At 41.3% G+C, this 26599-nt stretch overlaps 1 protein-coding gene and 2 long non-coding RNA genes across 3 annotated transcripts; 2 read left to right on the forward strand and 1 right to left on the reverse strand.

Moving 5' to 3' along the window:
* The first annotated feature begins 75 nt into the window (after nt 1-75).
* LOC119122366 lies at nt 76-16561 on the forward strand. Its single transcript, XR_005097837.1, has 5 exons — nt 76-173; nt 1095-1196; nt 6445-6565; nt 9579-9950; nt 15700-16561. It is a non-coding gene; the product is annotated as an uncharacterized LOC119122366 (long non-coding RNA).
* Nucleotides 16562-20845: 4284 nt separating this feature from the next.
* On the forward strand, nt 20846-22782 carry LOC119122367. Its single transcript, XR_005097838.1, has 3 exons — nt 20846-22167; nt 22345-22454; nt 22647-22782. It is a non-coding gene; the product is annotated as an uncharacterized LOC119122367 (long non-coding RNA).
* Nucleotides 22783-23069: 287 nt separating this feature from the next.
* On the reverse strand, nt 23070-25987 carry s1pr4 (sphingosine-1-phosphate receptor 4). The gene is made up of 2 exons (XM_037250723.1): nt 25879-25987; nt 23070-24605 (listed from the first exon to the last, which is right to left on the reverse strand). The coding sequence occupies exon 2, from the start codon at nt 24517-24519 to the stop codon at nt 23317-23319; it is 1203 nt and encodes a 400-aa protein (XP_037106618.1). The 5' UTR covers nt 24520-24605; nt 25879-25987; the 3' UTR covers nt 23070-23316.
* Nucleotides 25988-26599: the final 612 nt, after the last annotated feature.

Raw genomic sequence — 26599 nt, forward strand, 5'->3', positions numbered from 1 at the left:
TAAACTGCGATAATACTTTTGTTTTAAATTGCAAGGGGGAAAAAACAGTTTTTATACAGTACAATTACTTTACTATCTGGGATATTCTTGTGTTGGTGTGTACCATCACGGGTTTCTCCCAAATCAGTGACATCCGGCGCTGGATCAGGTTTTGCGTGAACACCTGAACACTTGTGAGTGATCTCATTTTGTATTTGTGTCAATATAGCCAGTTTAATAATAGGCTGAAAGTAAATCAAAAGGAATCAAAATGTGAGTGTGCAAGTTAAACAGATAACATACAAGTTGGCTCAAAAAACAACAACAAGAATGTCCATTCACTCACCACTGAAGTTGGAAAACAACTGTGGTTAAATGTTATTTCTTCCTCCGGTGAATGTTATTGCTCCTTTCTCCACGTTTCGGAAACAAGCATAATTTGTAACAGCAAGAATAAATAAATACTGTTATAGCGTCATTTTTATTAAGACAAATCCATCCATTACAGTGGAAAATTCAATAGGGAAGGTCATCAGTTCATTTTCAGTTCACATTTTGTTTTTTGGGGGGGCTAACCAGTTTTTCCCATTTGTTTTAACCAGACTACAGAGACAGGCTGTTTTGTACAATAAATGTTGCAATGTTTTTTTTTTTGTGGAACTGTGCGAACACAGCAACAAGGAAACTTCTGTACGGTCACATTCTTGCTGATGTTGTCAGTTTGGCCTGGTGGTGCATTAAATGTCAGATATAATTTATCTGTATACAAAGATTCCCCTTGTGTTTCCTGCAAACTAAACCAAATTCTCCGATTGCCTCCTGCCCTCAAAGGCAGAGATGTTAGTTTATCCAATCAAATGAAACCACTTCATGGCAATTGTAGGGAGAAAAGTAGGAACGGTGATACGCGTCGCTTGGTGCACAGAGTGCACACAATCTGGCCTGATCTTGATCAAAGTTCACGAGAACACCAAAGTGAATTTGTTCGTGACCCGACGAGACCTTCACATGTTTTATAGCCTAGCGAGAAAGTCATAAAAGTCAAAAGCCCGAGTCCGGTTGGGAAGAGCTGAGAATCACATTTTCTCCTTCTCCATCTCTCTGTCTGTCCTCAGGCTGCTCTGCTAAGTGGAAGATTAATGCTGATATGATGTCCTTCCATCCCACTTAATGGAGCTTGGCGTCCCGGTTTCCTGTTGTATGAGTAATCCATGCAGGTTGGTGAGAGCGGAGGTGGTCAACAAAGCACAAAACCAATTTGGGGCGCACGTTGAAACTGTCACTTGTAATAATTTTGCACAATTGAGAAATGCTGATCAGTCGGTGTGCGCGTGGGTAAATGCTGCAGATTAATGAGAGATTAGCCACTGAGCAATCATTTTTCAGTGCCACTCCTGTTTTAAGTATTTTTTTTATTTATTTTTTTTAAATCCTCCCTTAAATTCTCTAAGGATTTTGTCATTTTCTCACCACTTGTGGCAGGTTGCCAAAACACATCATGTGACGCAATCCTGAAGATATAATGCAAGAAGCAATACTTAGTCCATTTAATTCCCTTGTTAACGTGCAGATAGCTGCAACATGTCCTAACTTTCTTCATGGATAAATATGTGACATAAGTGACAATAGTTAGTCATCCAATCCGATTTTATTGTCAACTACAGCGTATCCCTCAGGACATCTTACGGGTTTCTCTAAATAGTGGGGAAATTACATAATCGATTGCATCAACACTTTCACCAATTCTTGTCAGAAATTTGTCATAACAGAAAGATATGCAAGTTCTAGCCAATGTTGCGCTCTCTGCAGCTATTAATATTTCTTGTAGTATAAGACATTATATTCAAATTCAAAGCTGTGTCCCGGTAAATAAGAAAATGATGTGATTTCCAGACATGAACTTCATTTTCAGCTTTTCACTTCCAGTAATCTCTCTCCGTCTTTTTACACTGTGTCCTGGGGTCCACTACTTTACGTAAAGCAGCCAATTGATTTAGCGATTCATTACAGTTTGGCCGGTGGAAATAAGACAAGGAGAAAAATAGAAGATAGCGTATGACAAGCCGAAGGGCTATCTGGTTGCGCGGGGCAACAGCCAGATAATGGATGGCGAGGTCTCCTGGAGCCAGTCTGTCCATTAAGTTTCGTTAATATGCTCTGAGGACATTGGCGTGCCTCCTCTGCCTTCATATTTACTTCCACAGACATTCGCTCATTGCGGCCAGTTCTTTTCCACATCTACCGCTATTGTCTCTCTTAACCGCTATTACATTTCAAAATAGCTCTCCCCTCTGGAAAAAGTCTTTTCTTACCTCCCTTTTATTCCATTGCATAAGTCGGAGTACATACCGTATCGTCTTTGATAACAATGGCGAGAGGATTTGTGCAAGAGCGGCCGAGTGGGAACTTGCGAAAGAGGAGCGCACGTAATGCCTGACTGTCAAGACCGGGTCGTGAACTGTACATTTAGTGGAGTAAATTCATGAATGGACACATGTGGTACATGCGTAAGAGTGTGTTTAGTACATATGGAGCAATGGGATGACAGGAAGACCAAAATGAAGCTGTGGTGAGGAAGGTTCTTGTCATGTCGATTTGCGGTGAAGTAACATGCTAGCCCTGTAGAATTTACAAATGCACGGAAACAAAAGTAATGGGCAGAGTAGCCAAAAACTAGTATTTATTGAAAAACGATTGCAACGTCTGATTCCTATTTAAAATCACAGAATATCAAATAGACAAAAGTTGCAGAAATGAGTAACCGGATTGTGCAAATTCGGATATTTCCTTGCCTTTAACTAAATTATAAGTTCTGATCTCAGATCCTCATCCAGTACATGAGTGAGACTTTGGATTCTTTAGCGTGTGCCCTCCCCCCACGCTCCAACCCCCTGACAATGGACATCTATGCTCCCTTTGACCTTTTCCCTCACACTGGCCCTAGTGATGACACCCCCCCCCCTAACTGAGCGTGTAAATAAAGACAACACATTGCAGCAGGTTACAAGTATGCAGCGTGGGCTGCAGCGACTAATGTAATGAAGTTGGCTTCATGGAAATGCAAGGCAATTAAAACTCCCACGATGCCTCCTGCCTGCCCGGGCAGATGGACTGGAAGGGGGGAGAGGGAGGAGAAAAATGGGAGCTGGATTGAGAGAATAGAAGCGTTTGTTGAGGAGTAGGATGTAGGAAGTGCGCTGAGTGTGATTGAGCTTATTTGTCATGGGGGGCCGCCACATCCCGAGGTCAGGCGAGGCCGACGGGAGCGCCGTCTCGTCATCGCTCACCCTCCCGCTGTTTGTTTTTGCTTGTTTGCAGCCTTGATTGGCTTGATTGCTCACTGATTGCCTGCCAATCTTTGGTTAGTTCGCATGGCTGCAAATTATGAAGGGGGCTTAATGTATTTGGGAGCTTAATGTCAGGATGTGCGCCATGACTCCTTTTGGCATGTACTCTTTTGCTATTTGGAGAGGTTTTGGACAAGCGCTTCCATCTGTTTTCAGTCATTATGCGGCGCTAAGCTAACTTTTAATTGGATTGCCTGTTATCCACCAGCGCATGCTAATCAAATCTGCTAGGCTAGCCATAATATAAAATAACTCCCTCATACAATGGTGTTTGTATGACAGCCATTCCTTCTCTCCATATTCATATATACAACAGTTCCACAAGAAAAATGAAGTCATATAAATTGGCGAGAAAAGAATCCAGCCCAAAGATGATGATGCTGATGATGCTGAGCAGAGCGCTGCAGGCTGGTGGAGGTGTCTGCAATCCATCCAGCCCGCTGGAAGTTTATTACAGGAGGCAGCCGCCTTATAGCACTGCCTCACTTATTTAATATCATTCCCTCTTGTTATGAATATAAATATTGGCCAGATGTATGAGAAGGAGGAGAGAGAAGAATGTGTGATAAGAGAGGCGATGCCTTTCTGTAAAATTTACTCACCCTATTTCATCTCTCATTTAAATCGACAATGTAGTCCCCCCCCCACCCCCACCACAACCACAAGAAATTGTCCTTAGCAAATTAGAATGTTCCAGAACAGATTGTGTTCACTTTCAAAGGTTCCCTTGTACCAGGAAATAGTCTGCATCTTCCAGACCACATACACTGCTAATGTTATCTGCTCTGACATACAGGAAGTGGAGAAAGTATGAGGAAAGACAAGAGGGAAGTTCAAAACAGTCACAAACTGTATCTACTGGATTTAAAGGCAAATTAGTTTTTATATTCCTAAAATTATTCAAATCATAATTGTAAATTATTAATTAATTATTATGTGTATATTAGGGGTCTGCGTCGCTCCCCAAAAGATCATTTGATGGAGTTTTCATACGCGAGGTGAAAAACAAATCGATTTGAACGATTCGAATCGGTTCGACTCAATTTGATTCAATATGGGACGGCTCAGTTCAAGGGAGTCACAACAAAGTATTTGTACTTTGTCACTTCCTACCGCTACAATTCACACACACACACACACACGCACACGCACACACGCACAAGACCCAACCCATGTCCGTTCCACATGTTTGTGACATATTCCACCATTTATCAGTAGGCGTAAGACAATGTTGATTAATGTCATCTCAACAACAGAATTTGTTTTTATTGGATTTGGTCTGCTGCATTGACATAGTAATCAGAAGAGCCTCAGGTGGTTACACCCTTTGTCAGAAGTGACAGCTCACAGTTATGTCATACATTTTGTTTGCTGGTGAGGTCACACTCTGCTACTAAGTTAAGGAGGCATGTGAAAAAGAAGTCATAAATGTTTAGGCCAACATGCCAAACATGTTTTCATCATGGGGGAAATTGTTGTTATGGTTGCGTTGCCCTCAGGGGGGTGCTGACGGTGAAAGTTTCACATTGGGTACGATTAGGAAACATAATGCAAAACAAACTATTTGCTTCAAATAGCTCTTTAGTTGCCGACCCCAATGTAATATTTGCAATATTGTAATTGAGCCAAGGTCTCAAACGCATCATGTAAATCGTAACATGGCCTAATCCAAATACTGAGATGAATCGTCTCCAAAATGTATCTTAACTTACGTTGACTTACACCAGTGTACCAAATCAATTGTCACATCTAAAAGTCGCCATGCCACCTGCCCACTGGCCCTTTCTTCTCCACGCTTCCGTTTGATGCTCTATGTTGATGTGTGTGTGTTATCCAGATGTGGCACAAGAGGGGGGAAGAGTTCATTTACTCCCTTGAGGTATCCCTTCCCTATAGCCCCTTTTTCCTTGTTCACTATACGTCTGTTAACTTGCATTATTTTTATCCTTCATCTTTTATTCACCCTCCCGGAGCTCGCCCGCTGCCAGATGTCGTTATCACGTACAAATCTGTGCTGCATCACATTAATATATTCATTTTTTTTTTGTGTTAATTTTCTTCCTGTTGACCACAGTCTTTTCCCACCCTCTGGATCTTAAAGTATGGTAGCATTTAGAGATTTATTTATTCATGTATTTATTTATTTTTAAAAGGATGCCTGCTCCTGCAACAAGACTTGTATAATGTAATAGAATGAAAAGCGCAGGTGTAATGAATAACATTGGCAAGGCCTCGAGGGCCTCCTTGGCTCACTGACACAATGAAATTGAACTGGGCCTTTGTAAATGTCGTTAGTTTCGCCTCTGCTTGTCGTGTTGCCACGGACTAAACCTCGTGATGGATCTCGACGTGTGTGCAGTGTTCCCTCACGATATCATGTTTTCATTTTAATTTGATATAATAGCATAATGATAACACAATAACGCTTTCAAGGTCATCTGCCATATTAGCAAACATTGACAGTGAGTCTTGCGCCTGCACAAAAATCAGGATAGGCCAGCATTTCCTATGAAAATAGAGCTCAGCGCTCGATAAATTTCAAGCTAGCCAGTAGTGTCCCACTCCAGTCCTGTAGGTGGCAGAAGTGTGCACTGCAGCCCCAAAATAATAGTTGTTTGACTATGGATTGATTTGCAGTTACATCTGCATTAAAATAAAATGTTTTCTTCCTAGATCGGAATCACACTCTTCCAAGTTTCGAAAAATAATTGCTCATGTATTTTTGTTTTTAATCAAGGCAACACACAACAGACAGAATAGACGGATTTTACGGCTTACTTCAAAAGTCTCAGTCTTCAGTGGATCATTTTTTCTACATCCTCTTAAAAAAATGTCATGTCTTACCGACCCTAAATTGGGGTCATCTGCAATGATGAAATTCCACACTTGTTTAGTTTCCACCACAACCTTCGAATACAAACGGCAAAGTTTTTCATGGCTTTCCAAAAAGCTTAACACACTGTGACATGCATACCAGGCCTCTAATTGGCAATGTCCCTTGGTAATGTGTTATTAATATGTACCACAATAGTTCAGAAAAACAATAAATGAATGTTTTCTGTATAAGCAAAACGAGAAAATGTCTGGAGGTCTCACCTCTCTGTTTTCTCCTCAACAGTTACACTGCTGCCCGGTGGGAGGAGGCGAGCTGTGGTTCAGTGTGGAAACAGGATGTGGGTAGGAAAACTGGGCATCTGCCACATGCCATCAAACCTCTGGAACTCATTTGTATAAGCCATGTGAGTACAAGTGTTTGGTTTCAAGCTAGTATCGCATCAAACCTGTGCCAGTCTCATTGTTGTTTAGATTTGCCATGAATGCCCCAGCAATGAAAAGCTTGTGTGGAAAGCACGTGCCAATTTGTACACAACGATGTGTGTGTGTGTGTGTGTTCCCACACCCATCTGTGCGTAGGCTTCTTCTTTTCCCGGAACTCTGCATGGCGTGCCCGCAGGCTCCTTCTTAGGCCCACCCTGGAAAAGGCAACCTGCATGCAAACAGGCAGTTTGGCCACTTTAGTCCAAAATTGTGGCCATCGATGCTGTCAAGCGCCCCACTAGATTTAGCAGTTGATTGAAAGTTTTTCTTTATTTCAAGTTGAATTTGTTTAATGAACATGCACTTTGCTCAGAACATCTCAAATCATCTATCTCCATTGAAATGAATGGAAATGCCATTAATCCGTTCCATTCTCCCAAATAACACCAGCAAAATTGTTGTCAGGTGTTTTTTAATAAGAGAAACTGCAATCTATAAACCTGTGTTTTAGTACAGTTATGAAATAAATAGGTAGTACTTTAAGAAAGTGAACACATTTTTCCACATTTTTGGGTGTTCCTCCTTCAGGTGCGTGTATGTGCCTTGGTCCAATTTTATTTTAAACTCACTGACACTTGACAAACAAAATTTTAAAAACCAGCACTGCAAATTACATCAGCAATAATATACTGCAGCTGCAGTTAAATACATTTCTGACAGTTTTTAGTGCATCTCCCGGCAAAGATTTGTGATATCCACTCTAGAGCGATGATATTAACATCTGTTCTGAAAACATGGGTCACTTAGCAACCTGTCATGGGTTTTTCCAACCATGTTTCCATTCAATACATGTTCAAGAATGACAATTATGCTATTAGGCTAACAATAAGGAGCTAATGGAGTCAGTCTTCTTTGGCTTACGCCATGTAATTCAACACCATCCCTCTGCTGAGTTTCATTTAAAGCGTCGCCTTTTGCGCTAGCCTGCCAGCAGACAAACAAAGCGGCGCCAGATCAACATAATCTTCCTTGGCAGAGTGAATAAATGACATGATGGCATCATTTTATTCCAAGTAAATACTACAAACTTCCCGCTAATCAGCAGCCAACAGAGAGAGGCTCTCCATGTCTGGAAATTCTCTTAGAAGTCACTACGACCTCCCGTAAGAATTCCCCCGCCCTCCCCCACTCACCTTCATTTTATAAGCAGAAACTATTTCAGCCTTCTTTGCTATTGGCGCACAAAACAAACCCAGCGAAAGAATACGAGACACGAAAAAGAACGGACGGCGGTGAGTTATGAAAGCCCCCGGGGAACATTGCAGGGGCTGCACTTCTGCTGTTCCAAACTGCTTTTGTAAGATATTATCTTGATTCAATGAGAGCACAAGAGTTTAATTAATGAATGTTATGTCTGGCCATGTAATGGTGGTTGAAATACACTCTAATCTTCACTCCTGTCCTCTAATCATTTTGGATTTACGGTAGGGAACAGTTGGAGCCACCGGCTGCCGTGTTTCGAGCGCAGCCCCAACGTCGCCGTCATATTCTGCCGCTGTTGAATCCAGTGGTGCAAAAAATGGACACCACCACTTAGGTAGCTTTAATATTACACAAAAAAAAAATCTTAAATATAGTCAGAATATTTTTTTCTTAAATATAGTCAGAATGTTTTTTTTTGTTTTTTTGTAACTGTATTCATTTTTTTTACATACCTAAGGCTTTCACTCCCATCCAAACAGTACAGTAGAAAATTCTGACTAGTTTTAAGGAAACTTCAGAGTGACTAATATCTCATTCCCTCCATTGGGCCCCTCTGTCACTCTCCAAGATGTTCAAATTTAAAGGCCAAGTCCCAAACTGATAAAACACTGACACCACTCTGCTGTGTTTTTACTGTCACATACTAATGTGATAGCTCACAAATCACATTTTATTGCATTATTAACAATGATTGTATGCACATTGGAATCAAGTGGCATCACATGTGGGTGGCTATTTCTTCCATGGTCCTCTTCACACATTGCGATGTTTTGCATCATGTTCTGCAATGTGTTGTCACCTAACCGTTTGTTTAACACGTACAGTAGAACGTATAGGCCCGGGCTATATTTCAATAGGCACTTGGCGTAAAAAGTGCCGCATCATCACTTTTGTGCCAGGGAATGTCTAGTTTATGGTGTTTGGGAATTTGGCAGTCCTACTCTGTACTTTGCGCTCTTCGATCGTCTCCATGGAGTCTATTTCAGTTTGTGAAATGTTAAATACTGTTTGCGCCTCTGCTGAGTCGAATTTAAAGGGAATGAGTGGAGCTGCTAAATAAGTTGGCCGTATTTACTCCCACAACGGTGCAACCGCCCCTTTCTACCTGCAAAAACAAAGAGATGCTTGAAAAGCAAGCCCCGTAGAGCTTCTTTGCGTTTCTCGCATTTTTACAAATCGGTTAAGAGGTTGAAAATTGCTTTGCATGTATCCGTTTTATGTTGTTTGAATCAATAGCGGGAGCCATTAGTCGAGTCGAATCACGCTGCTGAAGCATGATCAAGCGCTCCCTCAAGGAGGTTTGCAAAAAAAAAAAAACTAGCCCTTTAAGGCGCGACTGGTCGCAGGGGAAAAAAGCAAGGTGGGCATGTGGATGTCAAAGTGACAGACACTGAGAGAGAGAGAGATAAGGTGGAAGAGAGACAGACAGACAGCCAGCGAGAGAGAGCGTGAGAGTCAACATTGCATTAGAGGCAATTGCCACAATAAAGGTGTCTCAGTGGAGACAGTGGGGGAAAAGGAAAAAAAAAACAACAACAAGGGAGTGGAATGAAAGAGGATAGGCAGGCAAGGAGGGAGGAGAATACGCCTCCAGACTCTCATATGGCCAGTGGTTCTCTTGGGGCGAGTGCTTGAAAGTCTCACTCTGGATGTGTGTGTGTGTGTGTGTGTGTGTGTGTGTGTGTGTGTGTGTGTGTGCGTGTGCGCATGCGTGTGCGTGAAATTCATCAGGCTTGAAGGGAGGAGAGAGTGAGGCACAGGGAGGCGGATGACACCCGTGGCAGACAGGCACTGTTCACTTCCCAACCGGCTGCTTCTGTGTGCTTTGACGCCACTTCTGAACTCTATGAGATGACAGCAAACTCCCCTCCCTACAGAATATGGCAACAAGGGGGGCGGTGGGGGAGAACATTTTTATTATTATTTTTGGGGGGAGCGCTCTGGAGGAACTGGACGAAACATGTGGAGCTTGACTTGAACTCCTGGATGTCAAGTGGCACTCGTCTGTCATCAGAGATAGTCGGGAAGGTTAGTGAGACGCTCAAGGGTCCGCTTGGTACACATCTGTAGCTGAAATCCAAAGTGGAGCGACCTGCTCGCACGGTAAGTGACCTTTTGCTTCTTACTTTGGGTGTGTCTATTTAATTGACTTCAAAAATGTCTTGTCAAAGCACCGGCGTCGGGTTCATGCAAACACAAGGCTTACTGTTGGAATCTCGAGTTGTTAAAGTCACGTCTTGACTTGTGATGACACGGAAGGAAAAATGTCCTTTTGTGAACCCCCCAAATGAAATGAAAAAAAAAATCACATAACACTAGGCATGTTAGTAATGTAAAGTTGCCTGCAGCCATTTAAGGTGAGCTTTGGTCGGAGTTCAGCATGGCTCACTGTGTGGCACTTTCATTTCTCCACACTAATCATCAAAACGTCTCACAACAAAATATAATGATAAGGAATTGTAGGGAATATTATGAATAAAAATATTCGAATTAGAGGTGTGATAAAAGAATGCAAAAGTTCAATGGTCCTGTAATATATCCCAATAAATTGTTAATATGGAGCACATAAATAAAAGAAACGTATTAAGAAGTTCACATCCATGTTTATTTTGTTTACCAACGCTATTTTATTTTCACAGACATAAATGTAATTAACACATTTGGAACCAGAAATCAATACTATAATGTAACAATATTAAATGTTGTATATTTCAGTGTACGGTTACCATAGCCAACATTTTGTAATTCAGAAAAATCCAATTAATTCATGTCAACAATCAAAATTGTACTTTAACTCCACTGACGTGCACCTTACACCTGCATCATCATTTGTGTCATCTTTATTTTTCGTTTTGTGAAAGGAGTTTTACTGTGACAAACTCAAAAAGTCAATTGCACAGAACCTTTTCTTTTTTTTTTTCCCCACGTAAACAAATACTTGAAATATTTGAGCACACTCCAAGGCTGTATCTGGCTCTACTATAAAATCAGTGTTGTTCCCATGTGAAAGGGTCCCATTGCACAAGGAAGACCCATTAAACTGGAAAACAAATGATAATCAGTCTGACGTTTTTATTATTTTAAATCACTAAGCCGTTTTGACTCTTGCCGTAATTCATCTTAAGGCGTATTAAGATCATGTTGCACTGTTTTGCTAGTGTGTGATTTTTGGCCTAAAAAAAAAAAATTCTTAAAAGTGTGTTAATGTTGCAGATGTGGACGAGGGCGTTGTCTCAAGGAGAGTGAAGACACATGCTTGTTATTAGGGCCGCTAATTTGCTTGTCATCAATCAAGTTGAGCTTCATGTGTTCCTTGGCCAATGCACCTGCATGATTCCACACCCACCGCTTTGTTGTTTATGGCCTTTTCCACGTTCTCTCTTTCTGTCCTTCGATCAGGGGGGGGGGGTGAGGACTCAGGATCCAAAAGTGGATTGTGGAATCATTCTGGGTGGGTAGTGGCCTGCAGATGATGATATAAGACATCATCAGGGCAATTGGTCAAAATCTTAATTGGTTTGTTATCGTGCTGATTGAAAGAATCTTTCTTGAGAAAGGGGAGGAGCTAAGTTTAGTCTGGGTTATTTTCAATTCCTCAAAAAGGTCCTCCGAAAAGCATTTTGAATTTGTAGTTATGTTTAACAATATGATAAAAGCTCTTTTTGAATCATGTATTTTCTTTTCTTCACTCTTATAAAAGTGAATTGTGTCTTCAAGGACACTAGTAAAATGCCGATCCCAGGGTGACATAACAGCGATAAAGTTTTGGGTTTGCGGGACTTTCCAGTCCTGCTGAGCGTCCTCTGTGGAGAATTTTAATCAGAGGCAAAAGCAATTACAGTACTCATCCAAAAGCCTTAGGAGCCAGGATCCAAATGAAGGGGCCTTTGATAGACCCCAACTGGTGCATATTTACTTTTTACAAGCAACCAAATCGTAAACAGCTCGCCTCGTCACTGCACCTTTTCAATATGGTTCACATTTATATGAAGAGGAATGATTAAAAAAAAAAAAAGTCTTCCTGCTTGCAACGGCCGCATCAAACATCCGTTTGCTAATGTCATAATCAGGTTTGTCGAGCTAAGCCGAGCTGTTTTTGTTTTGTTTTTGTGGGAGCGCCAGACAGCAGTGGTAGTGGCCAATTGGAGCCATGTGTGTGTGTGTGTGGGGGGGGGGGAAACAAGCCTCAGTTTGTGGAGAGATGGCATGCTTGGAGTGGGAGGGAGGGAGGGAGGGAGGCTGTGTGTCGGCCACCGAGGTCACAATGTGACGCGCCCTTGACTTCCTCACTTACGTAGTACGCCATGAACACAAATGATCTCAACACTCGGTCTGTCGCTTCTGTCTCACTTTTTTGTCGGTACATATTTAACCTGAGGACTTTTAGCAAACAAAAATTGATTATCTTCATCATATTGGACAGGGTGTGCGTGAATGCATAAATATCAAGTTATGACAAGAAATTCCAGAAATAGTAGTAAAACTACAACTGATATTTTTGATACTTTAATATAATGCTGTTAATCGATTTCAATCACCCCCAAAACTGAAAAATAGCACTATGTAATAAAGTACAGTGTTTGCCATCATTTTTGCTTCAATTCAATTGGAGGGGCGGTATAAGATATTAGTCCCTTTTTGCAGAGGATAAAGAATATATGTATGTGAATATTATTGAATTGTCTACATGTGTTGCTCCACCATTGGCGTGCAAGTAGCCATCGTTTAATACGGTAACATAGCTGCGATTCATTAGCTATCACTATAGCTATTTTGTGACTTTTCCCATTGTGTATGAAGCTAGTGAAATGATTTGGTTGCTTTAAACAAAGGAATGCTTGGAAGAGTTTGGTGTGGAAGAACTGCGCCGCATCAGACACATTTTTGACCTAAATTTCCACGGACGCCTTCCAAAAAATGATGTCCAGCTGTCCTCGGATGAACTCGGTAATAGATGCTGTTGTTGCTTTCCTGCATTCTTACGTCACCTAAAATGACTTGCAAACAAACAAACATAATCTCCTCCATCCCTCTTTCTCGCTCCTTCTTCCCCAGTGGCCTGCCTTCTCGGCCTTCTCGGGTTCGAGCCATTAGCTAATAGCCGATCCATCCACCGCGATCAGATTTGCAAGGAGATAAGCTCATAGCAAGCTTCAGTGCACCGCCGCCTCTTCCTCGAGTGCATCATCATCGATTTCTATCCGAGCACTAAAGCCGGATCATTTTTTTCATATCTTCATTGTTCTTAAAACGAAAGGTGAGACCGGAAAAGATGACTGAGCTATGGGGGGCTACTTTTTCCGACAAAATCCACAAAGCCGACTCAAATCCGCTTAGGCTCACAATGGCTTATTCTTCGATTTTTGTATGAAATGACACGAAGGGCAAATTGCATTAAGTCATGGCAAAGTGGATTATTGTTAATGTGAAAATGGCTGCTCCCTTCATCAGTCTCATGTGAATGCAGGCCGGGAAAGCTAATGAGCTAAATAATGAAGTCGTGACTCTCCAAAACAACTGTAATGACGATGTAACACAATTGTCTTGTAAAACTGGGCGACATCTTCTTAAATAATGAGGCAAGATCTCATAATGTTGTCGACAGAAGGGCACATTTATGAATGATTATTCTAATTTGCAGTGGACATAATATTTGACTAAAGGACCCTGGAAGGAGGATTAATGTTAATGTGATTACGTCATTCTTCAGTCATCATTTCTTAAGTGTAAAAACAAAAACATTAAACCACAGGCTTTTTTATACCTTTTGACGTGTTCACACTTTTTATTTTCCGGGCAGGTTTGAACAAGACCTTTTTATTTTCCTTCCATCTCAACACTTGTGAGACTAAGCTGACATAGCGTACTTAGAGCAGCGTGACATGCCCGGTGACGTCAATCGAAGAGGCTCTGGGTACCCACTTACGTTGTCAGTTGTCATATCCGCAGCGGCAGTGCATCTTTACTAAACACAAATATCTCCATGCAAGACATTTAAATGTATTGAAATGAGTTGTTTTGATTAAGAAGGGAGTCAGATGTGTTCACACCCACATTGACGCAAGCCACCCTTTTATTAAATACGTATCTTTGAAATAACCGCTTGCTGATCAACAAAATTGAGGCCGAGGTGTTAAATTACTTGAGAAGGTTGCTAGTTGTCATTTAAGGAGGCGGAAATAAATAAAGGGAAGTCATTGGAGTGCAAAGAAAGCCACACACTACCACACTTTGATGGATTAGGTTCATTTTTGACATGTTTTAAAGCCACTTGTCACCACACATGTTAGATTGACTCTATTTTGCACTGGCTGCACTTCCTCAAATCACGTCATTTATTCACACTTCATGCCGACTTCAGGTTCCATTAGAATGCAAATGACTTTACTGAGACCAAAGAGAAACCTGTCTTGAAGTTTATAAATAGAACGGCGAAATAAGGACACAATGTGAACATTTCATATGACCACACATATACATTCTGAAAAAAAGATTTTAGTTTGGTTACAATCAAATTAAATGTAATTTCTTGCCATTTAAATGAAACTAAAGTTGCCTGCTCATGGACATGTTTGCAAGAACCGCTGTTGTCAGGCAGAATTTGTGGGGGGCCCATGCTTTGAAATTATGAAGCAATTATTATGGATAGAATTGACAGTTTTTGAAATGGTTGATTTTCTGTTTACTCCAATAGATCTCTTTAATCCATGGACAGAAATAGTCAAACAATCACACTTTACATAAATAACGTGGTCGTGAATATAATTTATAACGTCGGCCATCGTGCTTACCACAATCAAGCGTTCACACTCAGCAAACCAACATTTAAATTACAGACGTGAAACGACAGAACAACTCCCTTTGTTCACACGCAATCTTTTTCTCATTAGTTTCAACACGCACACGTACACACTTCACCTTTTTTTTGTGTTCTAATGTACCCGCGGGTACTCAGTCAACAGTTGAGTTATGGCTTCTAAATTAACTTTCAGTCCAATTATCATTATTTCACAAGGCTTTAACGACAGCACTTTTAGATTAGATCTACGTTCTTGACGATTGCTGTTATTCACACTTCGAACTTGCGTTTCACACGACTACTATTGAGTCATTCGACAGAATCGACGAGTACATAATTAGGCTCAAAATATTTTAATACGTTTCCAGGTTCAACCTTAACTAAAATTTGTTGTCATTTTAAAAACAAAACCAAAGACTTAACTCACTCAGTCTAAATGTCAATGGCCTAATGGAAAGATGGTGCACAGCAAAAACTGGACATTATCTTATTTTTATTTTGGCCAAATTCCTGAGTCCCAATTTTACCCCCTCATCAGCCCGCAATCCTAAAAACTGGATATGGGTCTGCTTATCACCGACTGTTAATACATCGCTTGAGCAGGGTGGGCCGGGGGAATTTTCTCTCAAAACTAAATAAACAACTTATCATAACACATTCTCTAATCTTACTCACAGGATGTTATGTTAAAAGATGGAATTTTCTATGCCTGCTCTTACTGGCTCTTCTCAAAATGTCAACGCTCTTAAAATGGGGTCAACCATGAAGCGGAACTTCCAAAATGGAACACAATGGTTTCATAAACCCTTTTATAATTGAATTCCAAAATGTGAAAGTTTGGCCATTGGGCGCAACAAAATATGTCCATCGTGACTTGTATTTCATGTTTAATTTTCTCAGTTATTTTGGTTTAGATTTCAATCTGAGCAGGTGGCTTCCTGTGCACGATCCAACATGATGTAACTTCCTGCTCCTACTACTTTTCCCCTCACATGAAATCACCAGATCCACTTTCAAGCAAAGTCCGAGCTGTCTCCTGTGTCTGTTTTCCAGGTCACAGCTGTTGGATGGAGCACGAGAAGCTCAGGAGGATCGACAGCAGACGGAACGGCCGTGGTGGGGAGGGTTCCTGGCATCGTGATTTGATGCACAAAGACAAATTAAAATCACATTGCCAGGGATTTCCACTCCCTCACGGCTCAGTGGACGAGGACCATTTGGTTAGGTGGCACGGAAAAGTTAGCTACACCTGCACAAGCCAACACAAGAGCTGTATGAAAAAGTCTTCAGAAATGCCAAAAATGACATTCATGCATTAATCATTTCCGTTGGAACAAAATATACGAGCTCTCGCGATGATGCAGTACTGCCACCTACAGGACTGGAGTTGAGTATTATAAACTTGGCTTCACAAATGCCATTGCACTGTAAGAATTGGATTTAAAGCAGACTTTTCCATACAGCTCTTGCATCGGCTCTCATTTGCCTGTGCAGTTGTACCTAATGTTGCGTCCCATTAATATATGTTCAATCAAAAAAAGAGTGGGACTATTTTTGACATGTGAAAAGAATTTGAAGAATGTCCAATGCGTGCGTGTGAGGCCCAAGCAGCCACTTGCTAAAGGCACAGAGCTTAGCTAATTGGTGAGCATTGATCCCTGCTATGTGTTGTTCACAGTGGCTAAGTTCAGTGCCTGAGGTGAAATAGTTGATTCGACTGAGAGGATTTGTTCCGCTGAATGGAAAGAACTTGATGATCTCAGATATGAAGACAGGAGGAGGTGGAGTGAGACCAAAGGAAGGAAGTGATCCAAAGTCGGAACTGGACTTGATTCAAATGTGACTGCACAGCGTTTCTGCATAAATCTGACAAAAAAATCATCACACGTTTTCAAGATGATGGATATAAAAAAAAGACAAATGCTTTTACGGTTGGAGGAATGTGGTAGTGATCGTTGGACTTGTCTGGGCATGTTTATGTTCCTGCGAGACGGATGTCTCTGGGCAGCTGTGCCAGTATTCAGTTGCCACACGCAAGTCTCCAATGAACAGGAAACCGGCATGTTCCAATTCTGCGATAATTCAATCAGGCGAGCAAATATAAAGAAAGATTAGGGAAAAAAAAGATTGCATTAGTTATTTAATTCAATCACTCCTCTTCTGAACATCACTTGCATCGAGGCTGTCAGAGTTTTAGCATCGTATCCACGGGCTCATCAATTATTTCGTGCACTTGAGAGCCTCGAACTTTAGCGAAGGCTCCTTTGATTTCGATGTTTTCTTTTCTTGCGCTAAAATCGATACGGTTACCCGACCCCCCCCCCACCACCCCGTAAGGCATCTTTGCCGCCAGCTGCTCGAGGCTTAAAAATCCGCTCCGCTCTACCGCAAGAACATATGTCGTAATGTTGGTGGAATGTTGGGTAACGCTGATAGCATTGGCTCACAGTGATAAACAATAAAAAGGTCAACCTGAGACAGTTGCTTCATCCGTGGAGCCATTGTTCCTGCATTCTGCCTGGCTTTAGAAAATCAATACTTGATATTTCCAGTATTACATGTAACCTGACATGGCAGTTCCCGCTGAAAGGAATACGGAGATGTTGTCATCCAACCAAAATGTCAAAAGAAAGGAATCAGTTGAGGACATGGCGGTGGTTAAGATATCTCTGTGAATTTTAACCACTGTCCTGCCATGAGAAATTATATTATTATACCTATGTACCGCTAAAATTATATTTGTTTTATTGCAACCTCTGTGGGGTGAAAGTGCTAATCATATTGCATTATGTTTTTAATATTATGAATGAATGAGTTTCTATAATTGTGATGTGATCATCGTGGTATTAAAAAGGGAAATTGGAATTTTAAAAAACTAAATGGAGTGATTGCACTTGGGTCAAGTTGACCCGGCTTTTTTTGTGTTATCTATTTAACCCAAAAGGTTGGGTCGAATAAATAACTCATTTATTGATATTATTTGACACAACCTTTGGGGCTATTTATTTTTCCCAAAAGTTGTTTATTTTTTGTTTCACATAATTTCAACTTCTGCCAACATGTGTTTATTTTGTGTAAAAAAATTCGAACTCTGCCTTTGAATAAATACTTATTTATTTGACGTTTGGGGTGATTCATATATCGCAAAAAAAGTTGTTTATTTTTTCTTTTACACCATCATTTTTACTTGTGCCAAAAGTGTTTTTTGGTTGTTTTTATGTGAAAATTTCAAATTCCGCCTTTGAGAGTTGAATGAATTTGGGTAAGGCCCTCCTGCCGGCCAATGCAACAAAATCTTGTCAGTGCTTCAGCATTCACGTAACAGAGCAGACAATAAAAAGCACTTTTCTCTTGCTGGCTGTCTGTTTTTTTCAATATTTGACTGAATTCTTCAAATCTTATCCAATCCTAGCAAGTGTAGCATTGGCAGCACCAAAGCATTGTGCGGGCTGTGCCCTCCCGTGCCTACTGAACTGGTATCAGTGTTTCACCTCAAAACTGGCTCAGTTCAGCAGGAACAGGAGTGGAGCCTAATTTCGAGAAGGAGTGACCTCACCGCCATCCGACGAGCCAGACAATCAGTGTTTGGAGTTCCCAACCATCACATCGCACTCCGTCACAAGTTTTTTGGCACTGATCAGGCCCATGATGACAGCAGCGGGGCCCACAAGTGTTCACAAGGCTGATGCAGCTGCAGATGACTGTCACAGCTATGAATGTTTCATGAGATGAACATTTTGTTGCTTGATAGGTAGCATCTGCTTGTGTGAATATTATTACATTGAAATGCAGTCTCCCATGGCATTTTTAATTTTTTTGTAGAATAATTCTGCTTTGGTTTTCACGCAGTTTCAGTCAGGCTTTATTGAACGGATGAATCACGAAAACCGATGTATTCGTTTTTTGAGGTGGTTTTAAAATCACTGCTCTAACCTAGTTCCAAAACGTCAAAGGCGCAGACTGAAATCATGGCGAGGTAATTCAAACGGAATGTCTGCAATGTCTTTGTAATTCATGCCACCCAACAGTCCATCACGACTGGCCGGGGAAACGCATCTCCGCTGTTTCCGCTCGGCTCGTGAGATAAGTCGCCGCCGCCGATGGAAAGGACCCCATCTTGATTTTATAACCCGCAGGAAAGTGAAAAGTCATTAGCAGTAAAGATGAATATGTGCTTATCCTGCCTCCCCATGCAGTGTGCCTGAGATGTTATTATCTTTTATCATGGCGACGGCACAACGGCGTCGGTCGCTGAGGTAGCATCATCACAAACGAGTTATTAAGATTAAGGACGAGATTATGGCTGGGAAAGCAATGATGTCATGGCATTGCCCAAAGATCATTTCGCAATTTGGAAGCAGCCAAACAGATTGATCTGATGCCTCCAGGGACAGAATAGGCCTGGCTGGATTTGCAAAAGTTCTATGGTAATGTAGCGACGTAAAAACCTAGTTGATCATAATTGATATTAAAAATTGAACTGCTGATGTTATGATGACTTCAGAGGTTGCCATGACATGCTGTGATGTATTAACCAACATTATGACCAGCCCGAGGACAACATGAATGCTCAGTGCCTTGAAAAATTAAAAATATAATTCCATCCATTTTATGTTAGTGTCATTTGAATTTGTCTGGAAAGCATCACTAAGATTGACAGCTAAGTCTGAGAGCCATGTTGAATTGTATTTAGTATCAGTGTTGCATTTGAAACTATATGAAATAAAGTCAGAATGTTTTTGGAAGGAAAAAAAAATTTCATTCTTTTTATTCAGTAGATTGTTTAAAGGGGGGCGGGGCAATCGCCAATACTGGTTATGAGTTAGTCTGTGAAGCTTTATCGTGAGGAAAAAGACATTTAATAGCAAATGCGGGGAGCTTTGTGTCAGAAAAACTGAATCCACTGAAGAGCCCAGGAAATAAACAAAAGCTTGTTTTCCGTGTGTGCCTTTTAAATCTCCTCTCTGTGTCATCAAAAACATGACGACGAGGCCTCTTGTTTTCATGCAAACACACACATGCACACCCGTGGTTTTCTCCGTTTGGTCTCTGAGGTGATGTCACAGGCCGTTTCATCTTCAGGCCCTCAAAGGCTGACCAGATTTCACCATATGGGGTTGCTTTATTGAGTCTCTCATCTTCTGTTCTTCTGTTCAATCAGCATCTTGGGGGGGGTCAGGCTCTTGTATCTGTTCTCACCTAATGAGCTTTAAATGGTGTGGGAATGAAAATCCAAGCCAATCTTATTGTTTCCGTGTCCTCCAGTTGTGCCTTGTAAAATAATGCTCGTCTGTGTTATTTCGCTTAATATCTCCCCTGCTGGGCTCCAGATCACTGCAAAGATATTCTCAGCGAACAGCTGCATCCTCATTCGGAATCTCATGCCTGAACGCTCCCGCTTGCACACACAAGCCATCGTAGGGGAAAAAAAAGCGAAAAAAAGGAAGGAAGAGCATTCGAGTACAGTATTTTAACAAGGCACAGTCAGTAAAAATGGCCGACATCCAGCCCTTGTTGAGATTTCCACGGTAATTGTCCTCCAAACTCACAGTGAAAGAAAAAAAAAAACATTTCAGGATGCCAAGAGCAATTTTCAGCATGTTGGAAATTCTGATTGATATTTTTATGAAACAATAAAGTTAATAACTGCCATTGGCTGGCACCCAGTCTGGAGGGGAAAGCACCAGCTTAACTACGACTAAATGAGGACAAGTTTTAAACTGAATTTTGAGTATTGAATGAAGCATTCCGGAAACTTCACTTAACTCCTTTCCATCACCTGAACAGTACAGTGATCCCTCGCTATTTCGCGTTTCGTTTATCGCGGCTTCACTACATCGCGGATTTTTTCCCCCCAAATTAAAAAAACATTTAAAAGTCAAAATAAAACGTCTAAATTGAGGAAACGTGTCTAACCTTTAGGACAATGTAGTATTGCTCCAAATGTTCGTTTACAATCCGTTTTCGCGTGTTAGCACGATCGCGAATTAGTATCTTTCCGCTAACTCTTTAGCCTGCCCAGTACTTCTTGTTGGTGACCGTACTTCGCGGATTTCACTTATTGCAGGGGGGTTTTGGAACCAATTATCCGCGATAAACGAGGGATTACTGTATTTCAAAGCCTGATCCGTGCAAGTTTAGAATTGAATTTCTCAAGCCACACACGTGGAAGGGATCTTGTTCACATTCCGAAGTGGAGGCCGTGTCACTCCCAACCTCCTCCGCATGTGTCCATACAAGCTTTACAATACATATCAACTAATCCCCTTATTAAAAATCCAATGCGAGATGCTCTAACAGCACATTCCACATCATCAAATAAAATGTGTTCTGTCCTGTTCCCTCGCAAATGCTGTATAACAGGAATTAAATTTGGCATGTGCTCATCGTGCACAACTTCAAAAGTTGTGTGAAGTACTAAATTGTTAGACTCTGTTGCGCAACAATACTTAAGGCCACTATTATACTGTCTTGAATGGAGCGAAAAGGGTTAGAAAAATGTTGATGAGGTCATAAATCATGCGGAAAGAAAAGCACTTTTCTCAAATAGTCCTCTCGAGACGCTTTGGCGAGCACGGCAGCCGACCTTTCAGTTCTACTGAAAGGACACAGCCGGATCGGGTCAACTCACGAGAGATTCCTCAATCAGGTTCTCATTGGAAACAAACAAAGCAAGAAGAAAAAGCTCTTGTAGGCAGATGTTCGATTTCCTTTCATATGGACGTGGACCAAGTATGCCTTCTGTGTTTTTTCTTTGACCTTATTGGCCTTTAAATGATGTCAGAATCCCATGAGGGATCTTTGACTGATTGGCTGTAATTGGAAAAACAACATTTGCACAGTCAAGACGCATAAATATGAACAGAACACGGGAGAAACACGACAGATAACCTGGTTGTTGTGTCTGTGTTGTGAAATAATAATTCCCGCTCGCTCAGACTTTTCTTTCCCACGTCGGAAGATTTGCACCGGAGGATTGACGATCTGTGCTGTGATTGGTGTGGCGGCTTTCATCTGTATCATTAATCTCTCGTAATGGCGCATGATTGCTCCGTTATTTTTTTTTAACCCAGCCCATGTACTTAGTGACAAATGAGTCTGCAACGTAGCTTCCAACTTTTCCTGGTCTGGTACTCGAGTACTTGTGTCGAGCAACTACAGATGCCCCGTTTCATTTGGTGCAAACAGGACACCAACATAAAAAGGCATCAGGGGAATCTCAAGTCATGCTGAAGACCGCTGTCAGTTAATAAAAGAAAATTGCCAAGCTAGCAAGCGGCCAGCAAGGTAAATCCCAACAGGAGGAGAGCTTTGACAGTTGGAGGTTTGATGAGACGCCGCAGCTCGGACAAACAAAGAACACACTTTATCTCGTCTCTCTGTTCCCTCCAGATAAAGAGACTTGACTTGCGGCAATCCATAGTTGGTTCATTCTCCTTCAGAGGTGTATAGATCTCGGCTCAAGGTTGCAGGGACCATGTCAGGGAACTTGTCAGACACAAGTGACCCTCAACGTCTGCAGTAAGTATCATAAAATAATAAAATAAAATAAAATAAAATAAAATAAAATAAAATAAAACAAAACAAAACAAAACAAAACAAAATAAAATAAAATAAAATAAAATAAAACAAAACAAAATAAAATAAAATAAAATAATAATAATAAAATAAAATGATATTTTTTGTTCCCTTTTGAAGCAAATGGGTGATGTAATTCTGATGCCATGTCAACCTCCAGGCCTCTGTACCTTCTCAAGACTTCATACGAGACGGCTGTCTGCTTAACACCTGGAGGCGAAGCCAGCGAGGTAATTACGGAGGCCGTAGCCACGTCTGCACGCAACCATCATTAACCCATCGTGCCTCAATTGGAGTGCAGAAAGGCCCCTCGTTGTTGTAGCAGAGAGAGAGCGTGAGAATTGGTGATGAGCCGGTGAAATGTCAAACGGGATCGAACAAATGTGTGTGAGCACGCTGTTAATAACGGCTGGAATTTGCAGTTGCTTTTTCATCATGTCGCTGAGAGCGCTGGATTGATGCCAGCATCGGGATGAGCGACGCTTATCCTTGCCCTCAATGCAAAGTTGAAGGAATTCAGGGGAAGGGCAGGAAAGAAGTCACACACAGTCAATGACATTTTTTTTTTTTTTTAGAATCACCAGGTATGTCTTAATTTTTAATCTGTTTGCCTTGGTGGAGGTCTGTGCTCTAATGCATGAACAGGCAATAAAGCTCACTTTTGATTGACATTGAACAGTTTGAGATTGATGTGAACAATGACACCTTGAAGGTATTATTTAAAACTTGACTTTGTGGACTTGATGTTAATGGGTTCTTACGTTCATGAATCATTTTGAGTCTTATGGAGCCTGTCAAGGTTTCAATGACATATTCCCCTTTAGAGGAAAGGAAGAGGTGGCATATTGAATATTGTGGAATATTTATTAACTTTGAAGGCAAAAAAAATGCAAATACAGCATGTTTTTGTACATACATGAAGGTATAAAATTATTCTCTTATAAAACATATTCGGAAAATATACAGATCTAATTAAAAGCTTGACGTTGTGTTTACATGATACCAACTAAAAAAAATCTGAGGAAATAGTTACTACTTAGGTGTAGCACCTCTCTCAGGTCCTGTTTACATGGGAGGGGCACACATTGTGGTCTAACCACTCGAAACTGAAAGGCAGCTGCTGGTGGAGCTCAACCTCCATTTCTTCGACGCCTTACGAGACTTTTTCAGAGTTAGCGGAGGCGAGGCGATGCTCAGGTTCCTGATCTTATCCTGCCTGCTCTCCGAGGTGCTGCTGGTCTCCTTGGAGGTCAACTGCTCGGGGCGACACAGGCCGGCCTTCAAGCAGCAGTGACACAGGAGCTTAGCCATGGCTCTCCTCATCTCGCCGCTGCCCAGTGCGTAGATGATAGGATTGAGGCCTGAATTGAGGACGGCTAAGGAGATGAAGACATCGGCGCTGAAGAGCGGCGTGCACTGCCGGGACTTGCAGAAGAAGTCCACCAGCAGCAGCAGGAATAGCGGCCCCCAGCAGAGCATGAAGACCCCCACGATGGTGATGACTGTTTTAAGCAGAGCCAGGGAGCGCTTACGGCATCGCTGCTGCGCACTCTTGTGTACGTGACTGTAGATGGCGCCGTAGAGCATGCCGATAGCCAGGAGGATGATGATGAAGATGATGAGGGAGAACAAGATGTAGGTCTTGGAGTAGAGTGGGAGGAGGGTGGAGCATCCATCTAGACTGCACACACAGTTCCAGCCCAATAAGGGAAGGAAACCAATCACCAGAGCCAAAACCCAGCAGAGGGCCACCAGGCCGTAAATCCTGTAGTAGGTGCTCCTGGTTGACTTCTGAGGCAGTGGTGTCATTATCGTCACGTAACGCTCCACTGCAATTAATAACAAACTAAAAATCGATGCGGCCAGGGCGACAAACAGCAAGCCCTCACGGAGAAGCCAAAGCGCAGGCGTCAACTGGAAAGTCCGACTACCGGACATGCAGATGTTGACCAGGTAGGCCACACCGGTTAGGAGGTCACTGAGGGTGATGTTGGCGATGCACACGTACACCCAACGCCAACTGCGGCAGATGCGAGAAATGACAGCCACCAACACCAGGGAATTCTCCAGGATGATGAGAATGCTTACAATGAGGAAGATGATCATGGTGACGCTGATGTTCTGAGAGTTTGAAACCGTTCTGTTCCTCAGACGGCCCGTGTGGTTGTAATGACGCAGGATCACGTGGTTGATCTCGGAGATGTTCGTGAGGGAGTCGTTGCCGAGGAAAGTAATGGATGAAGGATACAAGTGAGGGCAGGAGGATGAGGTGCGGAAGGAGATGGAAAGATCCATGGCTACTTCTCAGATGGGAGGATGAGGACCAGAACCAGGTTAGGTTTAGCTGCAGGGGGGTGAATTTGAAACTGGATAACACACACCTGATAAGACAGAGAACAAAATAAACATCACTGCAGGAAGAGGGCAAGCCGAATTTACGGTTATTTCAAACGGAAAAATATCAAAAACGTGCTTACAGTCTACTTTATACACCCTGATCATAATTCATGTATTAATCACAGTGATACCTTGAAATACGAGTGCCTTGACTTATGCTTTGCGTGCTTTATGTTCCCGCCGCTAGAGGGCACTAGCAAACCTTACACTATCCCACCACGATCAATTCACTTTGAAAAAGAAGTAGAAGAAAAAGAAAAGAACATGTTCCAAAATACTTGTGTTTTTTAAAGTCATTTTAAGATACGTGTATGGTCACAGTACCTCTACATTTTTCTTAAATAGGCTTATTCAGTCATTTGAGTATACTTTGAGTATATTGACAAACTACAACAATTGTAAAAACTTTATTAAACTTACATAAGTTCAGTGGTGTTGACCAGGAGGCTACACATTGTAAGTATATCTGACTTTTATTTAATTATTCAAGTAAGTTTGGGTTAGTTTGGAGGGTTATGTAAATATGTGTATTGAGCATGTCCCTTTTGATGAAAATATGCATTCAGTATCTTTTAATTGCATTGCAGAGTTTAGAGGATGCATACCAACTCCATATATTTCTCTTTTATAATCTGAAAGGTTGGGAAAAAAATGGTCTTACAAAGTATAAAGAATATATCATTTTAATTATGCAGCCATTACTTTCAATATCAATAAAGCCTTGATTTAATAATAATTTAATATGAACTGCAAATAATTCTGGCGCGATCAAACGTGCCATCTACTTCCTCACTGGAGGTTTGCCAATTTAAAAGGCATCATTTAAATGCCTCACTCATGTGGTGAACACAGCATGGACCAGAAGCAGATGCTGAGGGTATTTAAATCGCAGCAGGATGCATTTGAACCATTTCTCCTAAAGCAAATTAAATGCAAGTACAAAGTGTCGGCAGAAAAACAAAAATAAATCTGCGGTATCAAATCTTGACAATTGATACCATCTCTCTTCTTGGAAATCTGTGTCGCCCAGCCTAAAATCAATTTCTCAAATTTTTGTCTGAGGGCACCAAAAGCTTTTATTGATCCTCACGAAACTTGAGAAAATGATATCCCTCTGAATACAAGCGAGTTATTTCATAAATCCAAATCTATTCAATCAGAATGAAATAAAAGAGTGCACTTTATGCTCTTTAATAATGAATCACAAATAATAATTAGACAGAAAAAAAAAAGAGTGCAATGCGAATGAGTACTTACTGTGACTGTTTCTGGTGATGATGCAGAGTGCATGAGATGCATTTGTCGCTGACTTCTGATTTTTGCAGCCCATCTTTGATGGGGAAGTAACCCAGAGAACGTTCACACCCATCACACGTGTGCGATATGCAACACAGATTGCCATCATTTTGTCACATTTCTTGCACCATATCATGAAGGTGATGAAAGGTGCACACTTTTTGAACAAGTGCAACATCCAAACTTGTTATTTTATTACATTCAAAAACAAGCAATAAAGTTGAAACCATTAACATTATGGAATCGTATTGTATTGTTATGATCTCTCTCGTCACCAATTATTATTTGACATCCCTTAACGTGTATTAGTCATACAAGAAGCTGACAATTGATTATATTATAATTACTTAGTAGACTTTACATTTTACTGAAGCTTTAGATAAATGTGTGACTTGTTTGTTTAATTTGGTTTGATCATTGCAGTCTGCTTGCTTCAGGGCCAATTGGATTACTAATAAACTGCTGTGAAAAAAATACTTGTGTATTTGTGGTATTTTATTTCACTTTTTTTTAATGTGCATTACTGCCACCTACAGCACTGGAGTGCAACAGTCTGCCCTTTATTTTATGGCCAACTGCATTTTAGAATCGTACTTTTTTAGAGGGGTGGTAAATGGGACATGGAAGAAGCTATTAGGTTTTAGTGCTGATCCAAATAAAGGTGCAGATCGATTCATCTTTT

The sequence above is a fragment of the Syngnathus acus genome, chromosome 4 (genome assembly GCF_901709675.1).
Source record: "Syngnathus acus chromosome 4, fSynAcu1.2, whole genome shotgun sequence".
Taxonomy (NCBI): domain Eukaryota; kingdom Metazoa; phylum Chordata; class Actinopteri; order Syngnathiformes; family Syngnathidae; genus Syngnathus; species Syngnathus acus.